The sequence below is a fragment of the Peromyscus maniculatus genome, chromosome 9 (assembly GCF_049852395.1).
Source record: "Peromyscus maniculatus bairdii isolate BWxNUB_F1_BW_parent chromosome 9, HU_Pman_BW_mat_3.1, whole genome shotgun sequence".
Classification (NCBI taxonomy): Eukaryota; Metazoa; Chordata; class Mammalia; order Rodentia; family Cricetidae; genus Peromyscus; species Peromyscus maniculatus.
Genome location: NC_134860.1, coordinates 28,205,663 through 28,224,170, shown reverse-complemented (window position 1 = coordinate 28,224,170; position 18,508 = coordinate 28,205,663). Strand labels below are relative to the sequence as shown.

General features: G+C 39.0%; 1 protein-coding gene across 7 annotated transcripts in view; it reads right to left on the bottom strand.

The window, feature by feature from the left end:
- Fhit (fragile histidine triad diadenosine triphosphatase) overlaps window positions 1–18,508 on the bottom strand; it is a 1,536,882-nt gene that overhangs the window by 1,254,637 nt on the left and 263,737 nt on the right. Inside the window, exon 3 of one of the 7 annotated variants that reach the window (XM_076544511.1) lies at window positions 15,793–15,947. The exons of the other annotated variants lie outside the window; for them this stretch is intronic. Coding sequence (XP_076400626.1) covers window positions 15,793–15,795 — 3 coding nt within the window. The 5' untranslated portion in view covers window positions 15,796–15,947. The remainder of the gene's footprint in view (window positions 1–15,792; window positions 15,948–18,508) is intronic. 7 annotated transcript variants of the gene reach the window in all.

The following is an 18,508-nucleotide window of genomic DNA, read 5'->3' as shown; positions in this document are numbered from 1 at the left end:
ATCGCTCTGGGCAGCATTGCTGGGAGGGCCGGTGTCGGGGATATAAGAAGAGCTTCCACAGGAAGTCATGGTCAGGCAGGGCCCCAATGAAGCTCGGATTATTTACTACTGTTAAATACAGCCTATGTCATGAAACAGATCATTTTTAATATCTTGGTCAAGACCAACTACCAAGCCAAACATTGTAAACTTCTTGTGGAACTGTATGGCTTTATAGAAAAAGATAGTAAAATGAAAGTGATGAACTCATATCAACACAAATTAAAACCAAAAATAATAATTAAAGATGATATAAAGGTGATGGGGCTGGGAGAGGGGGCTCAGTTGTCAAAGTGCTTGATGCATGAGTATGAGGGCTGGAGTCTAGACACCCAGGACCCCTGTGAACGCTGGCATGATGGTGAACACTTGGAACCCCGCACTGGCCAGCGGTACAGAGACAGCAACATTCCTAGAACTCACTGGCAAGCCAGCTTAGCCAAATGAGTGGGCCACATTCAGTGAGAGACCACGTCTCAAAACAGAAGGTGGGGAGCACATGGAAAGTCCACCCTTGGCTTCCACATGAATACACACATGAATGTGAACCACTACACACACAAAAATTACTCTCACAAGTATTCATTGCCCAATAAAAGGATGACGCCTTCTCTTTTGTTCTCGGAATGGCTTAAAATGCTACCATAGAAAGACCACATATTACTTAACTTCAGGTTTAAAAAAAAAAAAAACCTAGGGACAGCACAGACAATCCGGGGCCAGGTCCTTTATTATACTGAAGCGTTGGTCACAGAAGTCTCAGAACAGAAACCATGTTCTAGGAAGGTCATCCAGGGTATCGATCGTGTCCAAGACAAGTTCCCTGCAGCTAGTCTACACTGCACCCTGCTCACTCCCTCTTTCACCACCATTGTGGCAACTAACCCTCCTGGGTGTTGTTGTTGTTGTTGTTGTTATTGTTGTTGTTGGTGGTGGTGGTGGTGGTGGTGGTGGTGGTAGTGGTGTGTGTGTGTGTGTGTGTATGTATGTGTGTATGTGTGTGTGTGTGTGTGTGTGAGAGAGAGAGAGAGAGAGAGAGAGAGAGAGAGAGAGAGAGAGAGAGAGAGAGAGAGAGAGAGTCTCAGAGGTAATACCTAATCTACTTTCCTGCCCAGAATGCCTGATTGTTGAATAAATGCATATAGTTTCACACTAAAATTTTTATTTTGTTTCACTTTGGAACCATTTTTAAAGATGTTAATTTAGGTTATATTTCTCCTCATTCCTTTGTATAAACTACATATATTACACTGAATTATTGCAAACTCAAAAACATACAGTTATGGGGTGGGGGAAGTTGTAGTCCTATTTTGCCTGAAACTTCTTAAAGATCTTCTGTTTGCTTTCAATTTGCATAGGTTTCCCAGTATACCTATATCAATATACATAAAATATACCTGGAATAGAAGAGTGGTGCTGGGTAAAAATCTCTGCTGAGACATAAAATCCATACATTTAAATATATGAGAACTTTGGAGACACATGCTATATGTGCATCCTACACGACTTCAGCTCAGTTCTAAAGACATGATTCTTGGCAGATTTCCCCAGAACTGAGAACTGTTTAGCAGGAATTAATTTTTAATGAAATAAGCTAAAAATGAAATAGATGTACCATTACTTATAGTTAAGTCTTGCTCTCCAGTAATTATTGAAGGTGACACTGGCATATTTTATCATTAGTAATTGGACTGAGTTTTTCAAAATATCTCCCTTTTCTCATGGAAAATGGTTGCATTGTTTTGTTTTTTATGCTATTCAAGGTTTGCTAGTCTTTTATCATGTGCAGTTTGGTAACCTAAAATCTGTGGAGGGACAGATAATAAAATATAATTTTGTGGCAGTAAGTATAGCAGAGACAGGAAGTTAGATGTCCATTCTTCTGGACACTTGAGCCTAAGTCATGAGAAATTGAAGACAAAGTCACATCTTCACGCAGAACTGTCTTCTCCAACTTCTTGTTCCAGCCAAATGGAAAGTTTGGAGACCTAGTAATGGGATTACAGTTTGTAACATAAGGACAGATGATGTAAACAGAGGCAAACAGGTGTACCAAGAAATGTACAGCATCCATTGCCAAGGTGGGTGCCACAGACAGATGGCACTAAATTAAGTCAAACAGGTTTCCTGAGTCCAACAATTATCTGTCTTTAATATTACTTCTGTTCCAAACAATTTTTAGGATACAAGATGCATGGTTTACCCTGTTTACCTTCCTCCACAAAGGCTTTATATAGGAAATGCTCATAGGAATATTTGTATTATCAGCCAAGTCTATGATGAAATTCATGTCTATCTCTGTGGCTCTGTTCTCATATAAGAATTTTTACATGTCATTCATCTCATCTGGTAAATCAGTCCTTTATGTTTCATCAGACTCTCTGCTTCTGGCTTCCCTCTGAAGTTATTTTCCATAATTCATTATAGATTATAAAGTCTTTAGCTGCAGTAATCTCAATCTTATCCATTTAAAAATATATATGTATTACTTTATGATTTCAATATTTAGTATATGCCACAGTGAACAGATAGACATCAACACACTTGGTCGGGATTCAGCTGACAGTCTGGAGACAAACAGTGGTGAAACAAACAGTAACACAGCAGTGACAGGTGTCAATATAAGATGTAAAAGGGGCCCAATCCATTGAAGAGAGGGTCTAACCCATTGTAGGGAGTGTAGAAAGGGCCTAAGCCATTGTAGAGAGTGTAGAAAGGGTCTAAGCCATTGTAGAGAGTGTAGAAAGGGTCTAAGCCATTGTAGAGAGTGTAGAAAGGGTCTAACCCATTGTAGGGAGTGTAGAAAGGGCCTAAGCCATTGTAGAGAGTGTAGAAAGGGTCTAACCCATTGTAGGGAGTGTAGAAAGGGCCTAAGCCATTGTAGGGAGTGTAGAAAGGGTCTAACCCATTGTAGGGAGTGTAGAAAGGGCCTAAGCCATTGTAGGGAGTGTAGAAAGGGCCTAAGCCATTGTAGGGAGTGTAGAAAGGGCCTAAGCCATTGTAGAGAGTGTAGAAAGGGCCTAAGCCATTGTAGAGAGTGTAGAAAGGGTCTAACCCATTGTAGGGAGTGTAGAAAGGGCCTTACCCATTCTAGAGAGGAGAAATCATTTGGGTTGAAATCTGAAGAGGGGGATTAATTAGAAGAGTATACAATTCTACAGATCAATGGATATAAAATATGCAATGGTCTTTGCTTCCATGGGAGAACCATGATTCCGGGAAAGCCAAGCATAGCTGGAGTACAGAAGCCAGAGAAGCAGGGTCTAAGCAGAATCCAGGAAGACAAGGCTCCCCTGTGGCCTTTAGTGGCAGAAATAAATGGTGCCCCCACAATGACAGAACCACGTTCATATTCTGGAAAACTCGCTCAAGCTATATCACAGATAATATTTCAGATGGGGACAAAAGTGGAAGCAAGGGGACCAGTCAAAACGCTACTGCAATAATTGTAATTTGGTCAACAATGGCACAGGAGCAGCATTATCATACTCTACCCACACTCTGTTAGACTTCCATTATGCATGCGATGAGAACAGATACACTGAAACACAAGGCACAAAGGAATTCAGACATTGGCAACAAACTGCACAAGGGTACTGTGATGGTCTGAATGAGAATGACCCCGTAGGCCCATGTATTTGGATCTTGATCTCTCCCTGATCTCCCCCTTCCTCCCTCCCTCCTTCTCTATCCACTTTCTGAGTTAGATGGAAGCTCTTAGCTACTTCTCTAATGCCATGCCTGCCTACTATCAAGCTCCTTGCTATGAAACTCATGGACTCACCCTCTGAAGCTAAAAGCCCCAACTAAATGATTGAATGCCTTTATTTTTTATGAGTTGTCTTGATGTTTTGTTACAGCAATAGAACAGGAACTAAGACAGGTACTAACAGACACTTTATACATAAAACCTAAGGTGAATTATAGCATAAGGTCTCTCACTTATACTACCCAGTCACCAGAAGGTTTTTCCTTTTCTATAATCTAGAAGATTCACCTTAAATGATACAATATATTATTTTTAAAACTGTCATTTTTTGAAAATAACAGGCATTATACACACTTAAGAGTTTGATATGCTGAATGATGATGTTAGATTTTATAGGAAATATAATCAATCCTTGGTTTCAAGACTCTTGAATTTCAGAAGATTACAGAAATATATTATTTTTTCAATAAACACAGAAAAGTGCATATGAATGTGTAAGTTAAAAGAATGAGACCAATATTCAGCACTTGTATCAAATGAATGGCTTTGGAGTGAAAGTGTAGGAATGCATTGCTAGTTTGATATTTAGTTGTTGTTTGGAACTTAGGAACATAGGTCACTTTGTAATAACAGTAGAACAAAAAAGGAACAATCAAAAATAAACTCAATAAAATCTGTGTCTGGTATGCCAGGCTCAGGAAGGTCAAGACCTATCATGGCAGCAGAGTCCTTCACACCAGACTTTCACTATGCATGTGACGGCACGCATCCACACACAATCCACCAGTGTGGCAAAAGGGCTTGGCTATATCTGAATATTGCCAACTCAAAAAAATTAACCATATAATGTCATTATTGCTGCCTTGGCAGTTATAGCAAAATGGAAATTATTACAATAGAAATGGGGTTGCATTATGGTGTGTAAGCGTGTGTGTACATTCCTGTGTGTGAGGGCAATAGCATGAATGACATAGCATTATGGAAGTCCAAGGGCAATCTCAGGGGTTGGCCCTGACTTGCCACCTCATTTGAGACAATGTCTTTTGGTTGCTCACCAAACATATGCCAGGCTAGTTCATCTGTGATCTCTCCGGGATTCTCCTGTCTGCCTCCCATTTCTCTAAAGCACTGGGATATGCCTCACTGCGCCAGCTTTACAAGGGTTCTGAGGACTCAAACTCAGGTCCTCACACTTGCCTGGAAGCACTTTTCCCAGGAGCGTCACTCCAGACTGGAAATAGTGTCTGATTAATTAAAAAACATTCATAAGAGGTCTAATGAGTGCCTTACTGGTAAACCAGCAATTTTCAAAGCAAAGTGGTAAAGATCCAGTCTGACTCAAGGTGATTCCAGAACAGCAGGGCAAACAAAAACAGGTGTATACTTGTCCTAACACCTTTCCAATTTCTAGACATGATCACGTAAAGACAACATGCACATCACATCTCAGATAGCCTAATTATGCAGTTCCCCCAAACTGGTGTGTATGAAAATAACCCTATAGCTTATAAAAGACACAGATTTTTGTACATTACAATATGATATTCCATTGGCTAGGACTTCACCTACAAGGGTAAATAAGAATGACTGTAATACATATAATCACTCATGACCCCAGCAAAGGAGCTGTTACTATCTCCATACTGAATGTGAGATTTGCAGTATCTTTGTAGATACCTGTCCACTCATGGAGAGCCAGTGGGCACTCTTCACAATGAGACTGGATCCCGAGTGAATGTTAAATGCTATCATTTTTCTTCATCAGCAAACATGCTCCTGTGGTTTTTCACTCTTAATCTGGTAATGTGGTAAATTGTATTAACAGATTTTCACATAGTTAACTGATATTCCTAGAATAAAATATATAACCAAATCTGATTTATTCATGTTTTATCTAGAATTTTCCCACCTATCATCATGAGAAAAAGTAGACTGTGAATTTTCTTTTGTTTAATACCTTTTTTGTCTTTGGAGGTCAAGTTTATCCTAGGTAATAACGTGCATCTATAGATGATTGGCATCACTTATTCCCACGTGGAAGAGTCTGGTGTTAAATTTAACTGGTGTCTGCTTTGTGAGAGGATTTACAGCTATAATCTTTTTTACACAGAATAATTCAGATTGTCTAGAATATATTATGCTAATTTAAATGCATTTAGAACTAAAACTATTTTATTAAAAATTTAAAATTTATTAGAATAAAATTGTGGTAATGTCATTCTGGTGCTTTTTTCAGTTCTGAGGCTGGAAATTTTTTCAGAGCTTTTTCCTTAATTGTTCTTCAATGGTTAGTTAGCTTTATTAGTCTTCAATGAAATGACTTTTACATGCTACTACTTCCCATTACAACGACTTTTGCTCTTCTCTTTATTTTACTTCATTTGAATTTTCCCTGTTGCTTCTTTTTATATTCTTGGTGCACTACTGACTTATAGCCCTTCTTCTAAAACTCTAAGGCTATGCATTTCTCTGTAAGTACCAGTCCACCTTTCATCTTAAGGTCTGATGTATTACACTGTCATCACTCACCAATGTTGCTAACTTTGATTGAGATGCCTTTCGTCAGCACATAAGAGACATAGTACCTCTTAGTTGGGATGGTCTCATCACTTTTAAGATATTTCCACCTTAATATTGTTGTTATTAGAACACAGTTTCTCCAATAAGTGTTAGTGGAATGTTCAGGCCACAAATGGAACAACTCTATAAGAACCTCCCCCTAATGCTCAGGAATGCTGGGAAGAGGGGACAGAAAGACTGTGACAGCAAGAAGCCAGGGAAGATTACTGTAAAATAGTGTCTTCTTGTCTTCATGAACTCACAGCAGCTGTGGCTGCTTGGAAAAGACTTGCACGAGATGAAGAGAGTCAACATTCCAGCATGGATGGAGAAAGTCCCACAAAGTCCCACTCCTGGCTGAAAAGGACAGGCAATTGACTGTTATTAGAGGAAGGAATATCAGTTATTTCCAAGATTCTAACAACAGTCTAATGGGTGGCCTGTGCTCCCGTGGAAGGCCCACTATGCTCAGTCCCATCCAGGCAACTCTAATTAGACTTAGTGAGTCATAAAGAAAGGAAGAGGATAGAGTGTGATGTTGTGGGCATTATGGGGAGTCTGGGAGAATTTGGAGGAGGAAAAAAGGGATGGGCATGATTGAATATGTAGCATATATGTATGAAATTCTCAAAAATTAGATAATATATAACTAAATATAAATGAGTGTGGTTTAAAGCTTTAGAATGTATTAAGAAGTGCTTACATCTATGTATATGCCCTATGTGATACATATTTAAGTATGTTTACTCTTCATTTAATAAATGTGGTTGTTATTCCACAAATGACAGTTAGATTAATTGTTAAATCTAGTATTTGAATCTTCTACTTGTCTATTGACATTTTCCTCCATGTTAGAACTTAATGAAAGAAGAATGACAAAATTCTAAGGACAAAGACTTATATTACAGTCTAACCAATTTCTTTCCAATATTTTGAAACCACCAAATCTGTCTGCTTAGAGGCAGACATATCTGCCTCACTTTGTTGGTACTTGCATGGTGTTTTCATATACTATTAATCTTTATATGATTTAATATTTGCATCAAACCATTAGTCCTGCTTTTATAATCTAGTATGGCAATCTTTGGTTTCAAATTGAAATATTAAATCCTCTCACATTAATGTAATTAATGTTACATTGGTATTCTAGTCAACAGCTTGATTTGTTCTTTATTTTTTTCTTGGTTTTGTTCCTTAATAACTCTTTTGTCTTCTATTAATCAAATACATTTTATTACTTGATTTTCCCTATCAGCTTGCTAATTACATATTCTTTAAGTGGGTACCTCAGAAATAAAAGGCATTCTCTTACTTACTAGAATATACTATAATTAATAGATTTAGCCTCTCTGAACATGAGTTTGACATCATTTTAACTTTTTGTACCCTACTCCACTATGCATTATTATTGCTGCCTTTTAGTGTGATTCTACTTTTATTTTACCGTATTTTATTACATTTATTTTATTTTATTTTATCTTATCTTATTTTATTTTATTTTATTGAGACAAGCTATTTAACTACATAACCCTGGCTGGCCTGGAACTCACTTCGTAGACCAACTCGACCTCATATTCACAGAGATCCTCCTGCCTCTGCAACCCAAGTGCTAGGAGTAAAGGAGTATGTCACCATGCTTGACCTATTTTTTAAAGCTTTTTGTTATAGGCTCTGTACATTATAACTTGTTGATTTACCTTTTAAGTTTCATTTAACCTATTAGTTCTCCTCAACCTTTTCTTGGTGCTAATTTGTTACTGCTGATTAATTGGGGACAAGCCTTGTTAGAAGAAAAATTTCCTATTGATCACATTTCATTCCTTACTGGTAATATATACTTGGGAGGCACACCATATCTGGTCACATTTTCATAACAGCCACAGGACATTAGTGTTCAGTTCCTGACTCTATCAGCTTCTTGGGTTAGATAGACAATTCCTATATATCAACAACAATCTATAAGAATATTATCATTCTTGTGAGATTTGTCATGTAACATCTAAAATACTATTTTCACAACACAATGCCCTCTATTTGTTTATGTAATCAAAAGAATTACTGAACAAATGCATGATTCTTTACATTCTCCCACTGTGACCAACAGCTTAGGACTATATTTAACATCTGAACTAATGGATTTAAAATATTTGATCATTTTAATCCACTTCAGTTCTCTGCTTAACTTATGAAATGCTTAAATTATCCCATCTTAATTTGTTTGTCAGGGATTTAAATTTCACTAGACACTATTTTGATTGTTTTAAACTGTTTATTTATTCACAATGACATTTATTATCTCTGGAGTGCTCTTCTTGCCTCCCAGCATCTCCATGATTCCATCTGGAACCATTTGCCTCTCACTAAGACTTTCTTCAAGAATTTCAGTGTAGAAATGTTGGCCATTAATAATCTTATTTTAACATTCAGCAATATATCTTTTCTAAAGGATATATTCACTAGGTATAAAATTCAAGAATGGTAAAATTTTGATACTCTTAGTGATTTAACTATTTTCTAGCCTCCATTGTTCTGTTTATAATGTACAAATTCAATTTGTGTATCTTTGAAATTTTGTCTTTTTTTCCCTTTTGGATGATTTGAGCATTCTCTTATTTGTCTTTGTTCTTTAGTAGTCTACTATATTTATATCAATGGATAGATAGATCGGTAGATAGATCAATAGACAGATGAATGGATTGATTATTTCTTGATATATATAATTTTTACTTTTTTATATTTATAAAGTTTCATGAACCTATTCCTTGATGTCCGACATGAATTTTTGAAAACTTGACCAATATATCTTGAAAAGTTGCTTGTACCCCACGTTTTCTAATCTCTGCCTAGGCCCACACCTACCAGCCTGGACCTTGAGGCTACTTTACATGTCCATTATGGAGTCACCTTTGTCTTTGATCCCTATCCCTTTCCAGTTCTGTGCTTTAAATCCAAGTACCTTTTACTGATATCCCTTTCACATTGCAAATCCTCTGTTCTAATCTGTCTCACTTGTTGTTAACCACATCTAATGAAGTTTTTGTTTCATTTGTTATGGTTTTAAGTTTTAAGATGCTCATTTGATTGGGTTGATAGACTCAATCTCTGATGAAATTCTGTTTCTTAAAAAAACTAACGATATATGTGAGAGCTTGTGTCTTATGACGCAAACAGCTGAATCACTTTGGTATCTAATGCCTTTAGCTCTTTTTCTGTCACAGTTTTTAGTCAGCTCTCCCTGTTTCTTTGAATACCCACTATGACAAATTCATTGTTTATGGAAACTGCACATGTCTGAAATTTTTCTTTTTCCAAAGGTGATATGATTTTGCCCTGTAAACGGAGAAAGTACAGGAAGGTCATAATGACCCAGCTGAGGTTAATATACTACCAGCTTGCTCTAATTCTAGGATACAGCTCTTCACCAGCCTCAGCGTTTCTCAGGTTCTACAATCTCAGAAACCATGTATTCTGAAATGACGAGACCTTTCAACATCTCCACTTGGTCTTATTGCTGCATTGGCTGTCTTACGCTTTCTCTCTGTTGACTCCTCCTGGGCTTGTGTAATGTGGCCTCAGGTAGAAACCTAAAGATCATGCTGAGTGCAGCTCTCCTTGGCTCCTTTTCTCTGGGACAAGATTCTGTAAGTGCTGGTTCTGTTGGTTACCAAGAACTCCAATGACCAGTACAATATAAGATGTCTCCATTTCTGAAAGTATCATCTTGTTAACCCCTGTTTGATGCACTCACACTTTTATTGCCTGTGATTTTTTATATTATCAAGAATCAGACCTATCCTCGTGAGTATGGTGATTACAAAGATACACATGGCAATGCAAAGCAAATACGTACTGATGTTCACTCAGCAATCAACCTCAAAAATGCCAGGAAATCTGAAGCTTTCTCTGGTAAAAATATAGAAGGGAAGAGAAAGGGGATGGGTTATTTATCATGGACAATACTCAGCACAATTTTATTGCTCCTTGGGGAATCTGAGGCTTTTAAAGATGCTATTATTATTTGGAAACTCTCCAGAGAGCACTAAGGATTAAAAATAGCACCTGCACTCTGATAAGTCACATCACCTGTTTATTGCCCAGAGTGATGAAAATCATTTAATAAAATATTACAGACACTGTTTAAAACCATGAGCACAATTCAGATGCTCAGCAGAGTTAGGGAATGTTTGTGCCTAGCTTACTACAGATTTGTTAGATGGATAACTCACAGAGATTGCCTAGCTTACTACAGAGTTGTTACATGGATAACTCACGTGGGGAGACAGAGATAATTCACTTCTTTAAGGAATCATATCTTTGAGTAGCAAAAATAAAACTTCTGTAACCACCTCTGATTGGGTTTATCTAGAACCAGTACAAAACTTTAGCACTGAAAGCTGGACATGGTGGTTTAACCTGCAGTGTCAGAAGCTAGGAGGCTGGGTGGAAGGACGGGTCAGCCTTGGGTTACAAAATGAGAACTTGCCTCAAAACAGCAAACAGGAGCCAGAGAGACAGTTTAGCAGGGGAAGGCCTGGTGGCCTGAGTTCAGTCCCCAGCCTCATGTACCTCTAAGTGTACACCATGACACACATGCCCACTCACAGACTCACAGACATAGACAGGCAGATACACACACACACACACACACACACACACACACACACACACACACACACGCACACGAAGAAACAAGTGAAACAAAACCTTCACCTTTTTGGGTGTGTGTTTGCATGCGGTTGTACATGCATGTACATATTCAAATGTGAACAGGCATGTGTTGTGGACGCAGATGCATCTGCATGTGCTATGTGCCTGTGGAGGCCACAGACTGATGTCAGGACTTTCCTTCATTGTTTTCCGTCCTGACACTGAGACAAGGTCTCCCAATTTAACGCAGAGCTCACTGACTCAGCTAGTCCAGCCAGTCAGCTTGCTTGAGGCACCCCTCCCTCCTCTGCCTCCCCTGCACACCCGCCAGGCATTCCATGGGTGCTGGGAACCCAGACTCCAGTCCTCACACTTGGGCATACAACACTTTATACACCGAGGCATTGCTCCAGCCTTTACTTTTTATGCCTTCTGGTTTTCTTTTGGGGGTCCTGCTCTTATTCCTACCCTAGGAAAACAGATATAGGGAATGTGACCCAGGTGTAGATAATTAATGTTCCAGCCCATTGGCTACAGCACTGCTGCCTCCAGGCAGCACCAGGGTATGAAAACAAATCCACGAATGCACTGAGGGCTAGACTTTTTCTGTCTGAGAGTACTAAAAAAGGTAATTTTCTCTTTTACTGCAGAGAAAAATCTCTCTCTGAAAAATCTGTCTCCACACAGCGCATATCTTTCCTCTACACTTCTCTCTTTTCACTGCTCTCTATACACACTTCTCTCTTCCCTGCTACATTTCTTCACTCATAGCTTGCATTTCTCTTCTACATCACTCACTCACTCACTCACCTCTTCACTCACTCACTCACCTCTTCACTCACTCACTCACTCACCTCTTCACTCACCTCTTCACTCACTCACTCACCTTTTCACTCACTCACTCACTCACTCACCTCTTCACTCACTCACTCACTTACCTCTTCACTCACTCACTCACTTACCTCTTCACTCACTCACTCACTCACTCACTCATTCACCTCTTCACTCACTCACCTCTTCACTTACTCACTCCTCACAGAACAAACTCTGGACAATAAATGAGTTACATTTTCAGGGTCATATGGCATTAATTAAGTAAACAATAAGATACAGAGTCATGAGAAATCACACAGCCGCTCCCAGGCCTGAAATGTCACACTGACCATAGCTAGCTGCCCTGATGTGCAGTCTGTAAAGCAAAGTCAGGAGGCACATAAGCATCCAGTGCCCAACATTTCCCAATAAAGAGTAACATTGAAATTCAGGACCTAAACAATAAACAGTTAGTTGGCTGAAACTTGAGCCTTGCATCACAAAACTGAGGTTCAGGAGTATGTGCAGAAAGTCAGTTGCTGCAGGGAGCTATGTCTTAATGTTATCAGCCTGACTTTGTTTCAACAAATAGTCACCTGAGAATTTGACTTTGTACAATTCATATCCAGGGACAACTCATCTACTTTGAATTTGTTTTGAGGTCCTTAATCAGCCAAATGTGTAAAAAGCTGCCTTTGTAGCTGAGAACAATGCTATATTTCTATGTCAGTCTGATCCATGAAAAACATCCCAATATTATTTCTATTCATCAATATTATACAGCTTAAGGAAAAATTGTCTTCCTGACCACCCGCATCTATCTGTGTGCCCAATAGATGGAATATATATGTGATAAATACACAACAGTGGGGGAAATACCTATGGTTGTTTTTAGGGAAGAAATGTAGTGGCGTGGCACAAGAGAAAAATTTCAGGCAGAAGCAACTGGTTTTCAGAATCTGTGGTCCCATAAGCCTTGTTTAACAGGATTCCCCCAGCAGAGAATTATTCATCTGGTAAGTCAACACCTGAATTATTAATTGCCATCTGTTGTATATTCTTAATGGCCACCGACACTACAGTCTTTGGTTCAGCCATGAGCAAGTGATCCCAAATATTTCTTATGAGACTCAAGGTTGGATTTTATGATGAATACTGGAAAGAAATTTTTCTAGCTGCTCAAATAGTAGAGTGGAAGTTTTAATGTGATAATCACTAAATAAAGAAAGCTGAAGGAAGAGTGAAGACAACATCCCTGTTGCATGAGTAAACACACATATCTCATTGTTAAAACCATTTTGTAGTAACTGAATTTCAATAGATGCTAAAAGTCATTACTATCCATCAAATCAAATGTCTTTGCTATCCATCAACAAAGTCTTTAGCAACAGTATATTTAAGACTGATCTACCCTCACTCAGGTTTATGAATAAAACTTCAGCTGCTCATTGAAACAATGTAGTAGCATTAGCAGTTTTAAATAAATCATAAAATGTATTACAGAGGATTTTACATTTTATATTTTAGTTTCCCACCTTCACTTGTATCAGTAGTTCTCAACCTTCCTAATGACCCTTTAATACAGTTCCTCATGTTGTAGTGACCCCAACCATAAAATTATTTTCATTGCTAAACTGTAAGTTTGCTACTGTTATAATTCATAATGTAAATATCTGTTTCCTGATGGTCTTAGGTGACCCCTGTGAAAGGGTTGTTCAACCCCCTAGGGGGTTGTGACCCACAGGTTGAGAACTGTTGATTTACATGATGCTCAAGATGTGACTCATGAACTTCACCAAGTACTATTAGCCCATTCCTCAAAGATGCTTAGTTATTTGGAGAATGAGGTAAGTTATAGAAAGACTCATGGGAAGGAGAAAGCTTTTAACTTTTTATGATTTTAAAAAGTCTGTCTTGGGCCAGTCAGATGGCTCAATGGGTAGAGGAGTTGCCAAGAAAGCCTTGTGACCTGAGCTCAATCTTGAGAAACAACATAAATGTGGAGGAAACAACTGACTCCATGAAGCTGTCCTCTGATCTCTACATGTATGTTGTGGCTGTGTGCCAACACACACATTATACACACATAGATATAAATAACCTTCTAAGAGTCTGTCTCCTTAGACTAATGCATGGCAGAGAAACCTAGAAGCTTGCAGACCAGCTAGTGGCATGACATGTCTCAGACCAGGTAGGAAGTGAGGCTCATTTCCTAAGGTTGTTCTCTGACTTCCACATGTGTGCTGACAGGGAAACATATATTTGTGCACACACGTGTTTGCACGTGCACACACACACACACACACACACACACACACAATGAAGAAAGGAAATGATAGAAGAAGGGAAAGCAGGAGGAGGGAGAGAAAGGAAAAGCCAGTCTTCAGCTTTGGCTAACGCAGTGGTTGCTGATGGTAGCTATCAGGCACACTCCCAGGAGAAAGGCTGCAAAGGAAGTAGGAGCCTCTCAGCATCTTTTGTCCTCCAGGTGGACTCTGGCTCAAGCATGCACAGACTGGAGACTATACATTCCTACCCACAGCATTTAATTAGGAGTGAAGTAAAATGTGCAGGACCAGACTTTTAAATATTAGTTTAATAACCTCTATGCACCTAATTTCCAAGTGGTTTTCTTCCTCTCTTGCAGAGGCACCTAATGCCACACATTGGTATTAAGGTGAGCCATGATAACTGAAAACTATGGGTGGGCATCTGTCAGAGCTATTAATTTTAAAACAATGTATGCAATATTCCCTTTCCTGAAACTGTGCTCTGCCAATACATGCTGAACTTTGAAATGTGGTCTTATTCCCTCACTCACAACTAGTCATAGTCTATGTGAGAAATGAATTTTAAGAGAAATAGTGATTCCAAAGTAAGAAATAGGATCACTTTCAAACTCCAGGTAACTGAGAAGTTAAAAGAAAAATGACATGTTCATTATTTGAAGAAGAAGTAGAATTTTAGTGTTCCAATCATATCCAATTTGGCCACACCCAAATTCACTAAGACAGTGAGTTTCAATTCTTTTGATAGTACCCACTGTAAAAACTATATTTCCACCTATATGCAAAGTGACTGTGTATAGATGGCTATTGTGAGAGGCCCATAGTAGCAAATGAACTCTGATGTCTAGCAAATTAACTCAGGCCTTTCTATTCTATATCATCAATAAATGCTGCTTTAAAAATCTCTAAATTGCTTTTACAATCCCCCCAGTAATTTGCAACTTGATGCAAGATGCATAACCTTGCCTAACTGGACACATTCCACATGTTAAGCTAGCTCAGAGAATTATGCATATTCAAATCATTACTAGCTCTAATCTCCAGTTAAAGCTTTTCTTAAATAAAATGAAAACAATCCTATTTCACAATGGAAATCTTAATCTGCTCATTATCTTGCCTAAATGTCTACACGTAGCATTTGAAGTAAGATGTTTCTTTCAGAATATATTCTGAAGTGACCTGGTGTATGCTGACCACCTGAAATCCAAAACAATACCTTTTATTTGTCTATTTTTAACCACAGACCTCTGTAAAAGTGAAGGAAGTGGGACACTACAGGAATACACAAATGCAGCAGAGAGGATGTCCCCTTAGCTGTTCTGTTTCATTTGGAGACATCATCTCCTGCCTGATCACTGCTCTTATGAAGAGGACATTTTATTAATGACCCCTAGAGGAAGACAATGATCTGATAAACAAGAAATGTGACACATAAAGTTGTCCCACAACTGTGTATATAATGTTATCTGGGCCCATACATTTTCTTAAAGCAGAAATAGCATCATTTCTCTCTATTCCAATGATTCCCCTAACCCTGGAGGCCAATATGGAGAATGACCATCTCCCTGTTCGATCTACAATGAACTAAAACTTCCAGTCCTCCAAAAGCCCTTTCTTTCCGCCTTAAAATGTGGCCTGAATGTCTGTTAACGGCTTTCCTTTGTTAACTCCTGCCTGAGAATTTACATGGAGGCATGTCTACAAGTCACCCTGAGGGAAGAAATGGGACATGCTCACCATCAGTGTGACAGCCTGAGGACGGGTGTCAGGGTTTCCTGTTGGCTCCCTTGTCACATTTGCTAAATTACTGTTGAGACCACAGGGTAGGCCCAGCTTATGAAATTTTTTTGTCTTCTTTCAGCTTCACAGATCATCCATAATCACATATGGGGCTAAAAATGAAAGACAAAGTTGTGTAAACCTATTTCCACTGTTGCTCAAAGCAGAAGCAAATGACACAATACTCAATCCTCAGAGCTAGGGATAAATCCGTGTGTTGAGGAGCAGTGGCAGTCACAGCATCGGCTCAGCATTTTAGTCCAAACTGGATGCTGGAATTCTGCCAATGGTGACTGTGCTCAGACTTGAGGACAAGAACTCATCATACTTGGTCATCCTTTAGATGCTTCGGTGTAGAGATGTCCTTCAGTGCTCGGACACTGCTGTCCACGTTGTGCCTCATTTGAAACCTGTCCTTAAAAGACCAGAGACAAGGAAGTAGAGAAAAACAGCTTAGGGTGGCGAGCACAGTGCTCCTGAGACTTCGGTGTGGTGACACATCACCCAGGGTAGAGCTGCAGTGCGGGTCTGATTGCGGAATGGGGTCTCAGGTCCCCACAACCATGGAACACCAGGTGTCTGCTCTTAGGAAAACGCGAACCAGCATCTTCTCCAAGGCACCACTGAACTCTGTTGGCCTGAGACAACACCTACACTGGTTCTTTTTCTTTACAGGGATCTTATCTGCTCCCTTCTCTCTCTTTAAAATATATGTTTGTTTATTTTTACATATGTGTGTGCGTCTGTCTGTCAGTCTCTCTGTCTGTCTATGGGCAGGTGTCCTCAGAAGCCAGAGGTATTAGATTTCCTGGACCTGGAGACATAGGCAGCTCTGAGCCACCTGGCAGGAGTTCTGGAACCAAATTCAAGTCTTCTGTTAGAGCAGAATGAGCTCTTAACCACTGAGTTCTCTCTCCAGTCTCTATTTAATTTTTTTTGACAAGGTCTCATTCACTGTATAGCCCTGGCTGCTCTAGAAGTTGCTATGTAGACCAGGCTGACATTGAACTCACATTTATCTCCAAAATGATGGCATTAAAGGAGTGTAGCACCATACCATCTCCTTCTGGAAGGCATCTCAGTAGAGACAATGCAGGTCATTGTGCATAATGCAGTGGCTCTGGAACCAGACAGATCCAGGCTAGAAGCCCAGCTAGATGACTTAACCTGTAATCTCAGGTCTTTGGGAATCTCATGAACTTCTTTCAGCTTCCTTTTCTCCCTTGGTAAAGTGGTTTATTCTTATTCTCTAGGTTGTTACAAGAAACAAAATAGTCCCTGAGAACAATACAGTGGGCCAATCTCTGGCCCAAATGAATAAACAGCCTAGAATAGGACAATTCTACCTACAGGAAATAAAAAAGGAGGTGGGGAGTTACATGTTTCAATATTTCTTGTTTTTCTTAATATTATGATTCTGGCTTTTATATATATATAGTTATAGTTATATAGTTATAGTTATATAGTTATATAGAGAGAGCTCTATACACATTAAGCCAAGCATCTCTTCCATTTCCAATACTTCCAAACTCTAAAGGCTACTCTTCAATTAAGCATTTAGTAGTGTCAGAATGCAGAAAGAACTCAGGTTTCTTGTTTTGTTTGGTTTTAATGTTTCACACTCTATGTACTGGTAAGCTGGCTCTGGAGTTGGCCTGCTACACCTGACTGCTGGTATTTCCAATAACAAATCCTAGTTCTGAAGTTGCTCCTTCTAATCTCTCTTTTCTAATTTGACACAAGGCTTGATGTTGCTTGCCCCACACATGACACACAGGTTCCCCTCTGCACACATCTGCTTGGGAATCCAGCTTTCTCTAGGGGAATCCAGAGGTAATTTTGAGTTAACAAGAGGAATAAACAAGAAAACTACTAATTTAACTCTTCCCAAATCTTCCCACTTAAGTAGATAGAGACAAACACATAAAACCAAGGTTGTTTAAAAAAAAGTAAGGAGGAAGAGTTACTGACTTGATTAAATAAAAAGAACAAAGGAAAGAGAAGAAAACTATGAAACACACACTTTCTCCTCCAATTCCCTCTGACAGTTCTGCAGCCAAATTGTGGACCTCTTGTGGACCACACCTAGACCCTTCTTAGATACTGTAATGCAGTGTCCTTAGTCATCGGAAAAATGCACATCAAAATGACTCTGAAATTCCATCTTACACCTGTCAGAATGGCTAAGTTAAAAAAACACAAGTGTCAGCTCATGCTGGGAAGGAGGTGGAGAAAGGGGAACACTCCTCCAATGCTGGTCAGAGTGCAAACTTGTACAGCCATTTTGGAAATCAATATGGTGGTTTCTCAGAAAACTGGGAATCAATATACCTCAAGACCCAGCTATAACACTCTTGGGCATATACCCAAGGGAGGCTCAATCACACCACAAGGACACTTGCTCAACTATGTCCATAACAGCTTAATTTGTAACATCCAGAAAGTGAAACAACCTAAATGCCTCTCAACCAAGGAATGGATAAAGAAAATGTGGTATATTTACACAATGGAGTATTTATTACTCAGCTATTAAAAACAATAACATAATGAAATTTGCAGGCAACTAGAAAAGATCATCCTGAGTTAGGTAACCCAGACCTGGAAAGATAAACGTGGTATGTACTCACTCATAAATGAATATCAGCTGTAAAGTAAAGGATAACCATGCTACAAT